Source organism: Eucyclogobius newberryi, unplaced genomic scaffold, assembly GCF_026437365.1.
Source record: "Eucyclogobius newberryi isolate DKJ021-1_F unplaced genomic scaffold, fEucNew1.0.hap1 SCAF_2, whole genome shotgun sequence".
Lineage (NCBI taxonomy): Eukaryota > Metazoa > Chordata > Actinopteri > Gobiiformes > Gobiidae > Eucyclogobius > Eucyclogobius newberryi.
The window spans coordinates 28,949,914-28,956,198 of NW_027315834.1; the positions used below are offsets into that span (position 1 = coordinate 28,949,914).

At 40.4% G+C, this 6,285-nt stretch overlaps 1 protein-coding gene across 1 annotated transcript; it reads left to right on the plus strand.

Annotated features, from left to right (window-relative positions):
- Nucleotides 1-1,147: 1,147 nt before the first annotated feature.
- On the plus strand, nt 1,148-6,285 carry pwp1 (PWP1 homolog, endonuclein). Its single transcript, XM_072454926.1, has 15 exons — nt 1,148-1,333; nt 1,582-1,640; nt 2,082-2,248; nt 2,644-2,729; nt 2,840-2,936; nt 3,019-3,129; nt 4,102-4,232; nt 4,335-4,405; nt 4,485-4,581; nt 4,650-4,711; nt 5,065-5,176; nt 5,492-5,582; nt 5,657-5,778; nt 5,856-5,961; nt 6,045-6,285. The coding sequence occupies exons 1-15, from the start codon at nt 1,268-1,270 to the stop codon at nt 6,137-6,139; spliced, it is 1,473 nt and encodes a 490-aa protein (XP_072311027.1). The 5' UTR covers nt 1,148-1,267; the 3' UTR covers nt 6,140-6,285.

The following is a 6,285-nucleotide window of genomic DNA, read 5'->3' on the forward strand; positions in this document are numbered from 1 at the left end:
TTTTTCTAGAACTACAGTTGACCAATAGAGGACTTACTGTTTGTAAATGTACGGTTAAGTAAAAGACACACACACACACACACACACACACAAACTGAAGCTGTTTCTGAACCCTGGAGTACAAACACCTTGATGCTTTGACTCTTTGTGATGCTGAGACTCAGTAGTTTTGGCCTTTTATGCACAATTTACTCAATTACTCCTTAATTATAAGTGGTCACAAGCTCTTCACAGAGTAAAAGCTAATTAGATTGTCATAATATAATAAGAGCTGGTGTCTGGAGCGATGGTCTGACTGACACTAGATTTGTTGGGTTTTCAATTCCTCTTTAAAGCTGAAGCTACCACTAAACATTTAATTTAATAAAGGCGGCATCCACATAAAAGGCCTGATGTAAGTGGAAATAAGAGTGCACTTGGTTTCCCCCATTAACCCAAAAACATGCACCATATGTAAAATCCTCCTGACCAAGCCAAGCACAGGATCTGGTTTCCCCAGTGGCATTGAAGGAAATTAAGATTAAGATAATCCTTTATTGTCCCACATGGGGAAATTTCATTGGTGCAACGCAGGTAGATCCAGAGGTAGATACAGAAGAACAGATCACTTATAAGAAGTCTGAAAAAACACTTTCAGTAGAAGATCTCCTATAAATAAATAAAAACTCCCATAGACAAATAAATACATAAATACCATTGCATGTGATCCCGACAGTAATTGCACATGAATATGTGTCACGACAGCACATAGATTGCACATGAATTTCACAGTAATTGCACATACGACAGAATTGCACATCAGTATTAGGTTAGGTCAGTATTGCGACGGGATAACGTGACGATCTCCGGTAAGACGACTGTTCTCTGCAGTTTCATGAGTTCCTCCTTTGTGGAAACGCGGTACGGCGCCGGCCGGGGGGCGGGGCCGGAGCCGGGGGGCGGGGCCGGAGCCGGGGGGCGGGGCCGGAGCCGCCCCCCGGCGGATGGGTCAAACGCAGAGGTACCTTAATCTCCCCTTTAACCAGTTACTTGATATAAGCTATACGTATTCATCATCAACCCATTTCAATAATTTACACCATAGACTATATATGAGACGTTTTTCTTCTGAAATTGTTCTGGCTTTTATTTTGAAGTTTTCGTGACGTCATTGACGCGCGACAGTAGTCCAGTTCACGTGTGCGCCCTGCGCTGCCACTGCAGTGTGTTTATCTCTTTATTTACTTTAGCTTACTTTATTAGATTTGATATATAAATCGCTTTCAGTATGAGCTCACAGATCACTTGTGTGGGTTGGGTAAAGAGAGGCGTCGCCAAAGATACTCCGGACAAAGTAAGAACATTTTTAATTTAGGCTAAACCTGTCACATTAAACTTGTCTGTTGTTTGTAACTTATTTTGACTCTTTTTTTTCTTTCTTTACTTCTGTACTTAAACTTATAACAAAAAAGTGGATTTGGCTTTTTCTTGTCTACTATTAGTTTTAGGGTAGACTAGAAACAACTCTTTCTGACACTTAAACTTGACTTTCTAAACATGTACTCTTGCTTTCTTGTATTGATTGATTGATTGTGTTTTCAGGTTGAACTCAGTCAGGAAGAGCTGCAGCGCATCATTTCTGAAGCAAAAGAAGAGCTGGGGTATGTTGTGGTCCTTCTGGCCGTGGCTACAGAGAAATAGCCCAGCAGTTTCAGGAGGCACGGCCATATAGCCTCATGGCTGACCCAAACCCTGCGCGGTCAAATAGCCCAGCAGTTTCAGGAGCCGCGGCACGGCCATATAGCCTCATGGCTAACCATAACCTTAACCCTGACCTGGCGCAGTCTAACCCGGCGCGGTCAAATAGCCCAGCAGTTTCAGGAGCCGCGGCACGGCCATATAGCCTCATGGCTAACCCTAACCTTAACCCTGATCCTAACCCTGACCCGGCGCAGTCTAACCCGGCGCGGTCAAATAGCCCAGCAGTTTCAGGAGCCGCGGCACGAAATAGCCTAGCAGTTTCGGACGCGGCTCTGTAGACACCCTTCTAAATGCCATTGTTAGTGTTTTTGTGTAACGTTTGCCTTGTCTCTAAAAAAAAGTGCACAAGTAGCGGAGGAGGACGAGGAGGAAGAGGATGAAGACCAAGGAATAACTGATGGCGTGAAGACAGATGAGACTGTTCAAATTGAAGCGAATGAAGGAGAGAAGGATGAGGATGATGAGTTGGCCGAGTACGGGCTGGATAGATATGATGAAGAGGACACAGGTGAGCAGTTTTATATCAAACTAATGATGAAAATAAAAGTAAAACGTCTAAATCTAAACTCTGGCAACGACCTCCTTACATTTGAAATACTGAGACGTTCTCACCTAACCCTAACCCAAGTTGAATTAATTAGATATCACTCAATTTCTTGAATAGCAAAAGTTTTCTGACCGTCTCACTGTCCGGAAATAATCTTTTTGACTCGTAAATATTGTGTCCCAGTTTAAAACCAGTGAAAAATGCACACAACATTCTGGTTTAAGGCTTGACATCTGACAACACAAGCAATTTACCTCAAAATTGTCAGTTATTAGACCGTTAGAAGTTCATTATAGCTGCCGTGACCATGGCTCTGATTTGATTTGCAATTTAATAGTGTTATTTTGTGTTTTTAGTCGCAACTAATCTGGGAGACAGTCTTGCTGGACTCACAGTGTTCTGCTCCAATGACGAAGATCCTTACATCACCATCAAAGATACAGTAAGAACATGCCTTTTTATAATGAGGAGAAAAAACTCTACATTGCTCTGTTGTTTTTACCAATTCATATGGAATACTTAAATATTATCATTGTTTTGTTATTTTTCTAGGATCAGTACGAGCGTGAAGATTTTGAAATAAAACCCGGTGACAATCTAATTCTTGCCGGCAAAACGGAGAAGGACTGTTGTAATTTGGAGATCTTTGGTAAAATACGTTTTAAATTATTCTTACGATACACTTCATACGTTAGGTGTGTTAAATGTGTTACTCGTGGCTGTATTTACAGTATACAACTCTGAGGAGGACTCTCTGTATGTGCATCATGATATCCTGTTGCCGGCGTATCCTCTTTGTGTGGAGTGGCTGGACTTTGATCCAAGCCCAGGAGAAGGACCAGGTAAATGTTGAGTCTCACATTTCTGTATAATGTTGTTTTTATTATGATGATTATTTTTTTATCATTACTATTATTTTTTTTTAAACAACCAAGAGCGGCAATGTTTATCGCAATTGAAACAATAACTCGACAACATTCATGACCAAACAATTATAAATGCTGCAAAAAACTTAAACTAAATCATCTCCTGTCGGTGTAATCCTTCATTCGTCCAGGCGTGTTCCATAGTAGAAAAAGCTTCAGTTGTAGTCATCTGGACTCAGTTTGAAAAAATAGACGTTTCGACTCTCATCCAAGAGTCATTGTCAATAAAAGAATTTAGATCGAGAACTCCGATATTAATACTGTTCTGTGGTAAGACCCACCCATTGGGCGGAGCCTTCCTGAAATAGAAAGAGTTGTTTGTTTCAACAGAAACTCCCCCCTTGTCTCTACCGAGCTAGCCTATGGAAATGGAGGGCTAAGGTTTAATCTTCCTGTTATTTATAATGGGTTACTGAACCCCTGGAAAGGTAGAGGACCAGGACAAGGACATTCGGATGCTAATCAGGTACTCAGGGTGGTTGAGCCAGGGTCTCACAAAGACAAAGAGGATTCTAATAGCCCATTAAGATTCTGAATAGGCTAGCTCGGTAGATACAAGGGGGGAGTTTCTGTTGAAACAAACAACTCTTTCTACTTCAGGAAGGCTCCGCCCAATGGGTGGGTCTTACCACAGAACAGTATTAATATCGGAGTTCTCGATCTAAATTCTTTTATTGACAATGACTCTTGGATGAGAGTCGAAACGTCTATTTTTTCAAACTGAGTCCAGATGACTACAACTGAAGCTTTTTCTACTAAATCATCTCCTGTTACTTAGAACCATGGATCTGTTGTTTAGAACCATGGATCTATTATAGTATTGTTTAGAACGCTACAAACATGTGTGCCTATTGTCCAATCAATTTTAACGTCTTGTTTTGTCTGAAGGTAACTATGCTGCGGTGGGCAACATGACTCCTCAAATAGACGTGTGGGATCTGGATGTAGTGGACTGCTTAGAGCCAGCTTTTTCACTTGGAAGTAAAAAGGCTGCAAAGAAGAAAAAGAAAGCCAAGAAGGTACACGTCTCACACAGGCTCATATCTTCCTGTGCAAGAATAATTCATTTTGGTGTAAAACATAATGAATGAATATGTTTTTATTGTGACGTTTTGTGTCAGGGGGCAACAGCAGAGCCTGTTGAGGGACATACCGACGCTGTGCTAGATTTGTCCTGGAACAAACTTGTAAGGTTAGTCATTTGGGAAGTACAATTATTATTTCCTTTTTAATATATGTCTTGCACTGACTTTTTGTGTGTTTTGGCATAGAAATGTTTTGGCTAGTGGTTCAGCAGATGACACGATTATCTTGTGGGATCTAGTTCAGGGGAAACCAGCTTCAACACTTCGTAAACACACTGATAAGGTAAAGTAATGTCTCTGTTTGAATAAATGTTAAATATGTAAATTTATCCCAACACGTATTTATCCCAGGTTCAAACACTAGCATTCCACCCATTTGAGGCACAGACATTGATATCGGGATCCTTTGACAAGTGAGTATTTTGCATTTTCGCTGAAAGTTTAAGGCGCTTTCTCGCGTCAATAGTAAATAAATAAATTGTAAATGAGTGACGTTATGTGACGTTGGAGAATTTGGCACAGCTCTCATTTAAGAAGGAATTTGGCTGCTTGAGAATGTATCGAGTCTGGTGCAGAATTTGTTTTTATTTTTTTATTTCACTTTAGTCTTGAAAATTTAAAATTGACACAACATGCATGATAGTTGGGTGTGATATGGCTAATGTCTAAACCCAATCCCAAGTGCTTTTCATTTCAGTCTTCTACTTCCAAAATGTATAGAAATATGAATGTTTATGTTTGTTTTGACTGCGTTTATTTTTTACAGGACGGCTATTCTTTATGACTGTCGTAGTCCGGATGACAGCTACAGGAGTTGGAGGTTCAGTGGACAAGTGGAGCGACTAGTCTGGAACCACTTTTCACCCTGTAATTTTCTGGTAGGTTTTATGTCCTTTAATAACCATACAGCAGTGGTGTGTGGTAAGGTTGAGCTTAAAACCACGGTGTGTCAATGCTATATATATATTCCTTTAGTACATCCTACTGGCCACAGAGCATACTGCACGGACTCTGTGTGCTTTTTGCTTCTCTCTGCATATGACCCTCCTTGTGCTTTTACAGTCAGCAGCTTGCTTTAGATCGTTAGATTGACGTTCACCCCTGACTGCTCATAATAGTCACAGCGCGCTACTGCCATACAAGCCTTTTGCATTTCATTGTGTGGTAAATGCAAATGTTTTTTTTTTTTTTAGGCCAGCACTGAAGATGGCTTTACCTATTGCCTTGATGCGCGTTCAGATAAACCTGTTTTCACTCTGAGGGCACACGATGAAGAAGTATCAGGTTGGTGATACTGCAAACTGTTAATCAAAATACATTGTTGTTCCTCTAAATTAATCCTCTTTATGTTTGTGTAGGTTTGAACCTCAGTAGTCAGATAAAAGGATGTCTGGTCACTGCATCAGCTGATAAACATGTTAAAATATGGGACATTTTGGGAAACAAACCCAGTCTAGTGCACACAAGGGATATGAAGATGGTATGAACTTCTTTATTAATTATATACGTTGTATTTGTGTATCATCATTAGTTGACTTTGTTGACCTCTGTGGACAGGGTGTGATGTTTTGTTCCTCGTGCTGCCCCGATTCGCCATTCGTCTATGCTTTTGGAGGACAGAGGGACGGTTTAAGAGTTTGGGACATCAGTGATGTAGCTGCAGGTACGATCAAACTTTGTCTTGTAATAAATGTAACTTGTATTTAATTTTTAATCATCATAAAATGTATTTCTGTCGGTTTGCAGTGAAAGAGGTGTTTGGGAGTCGGGAACGTTTGGTGGTGAACGCTGGAACACAGGCTGCCAGCACTTCAGGTTCAGCAGAAATGGATGTCGCCTAAAAAGGATTTATTTAACACAACCGTTTTTAGACATACTGGGATACCTAAAAACAAAACAAGCTTTTTAGAAAGCTCTTCAAAATTACCAGGTTTGTTATCAAAAATCTCCTCATTGAATGGAAGAAGAAAATGTATTTGTAAAACTT

Bases quoted from the DNA above. Each gene is read 5' to 3' on its own strand.
- pwp1 (XM_072454926.1), top strand. From the start codon at position 1,268: ATGAGCTCACAGATCACTTGTGTGGGTTGGGTAAAGAGAGGCGTCGCC. The intron at 2,937-3,018 runs GTAAAATACGTT...CTGTATTTACAG, and splicing joins TTGTAATTTGGAGATCTTTG to TATACAACTCTGAGGAGGAC. The intron at 5,962-6,044 runs GTACGATCAAAC...GTCGGTTTGCAG, and splicing joins CATCAGTGATGTAGCTGCAG to TGAAAGAGGTGTTTGGGAGT.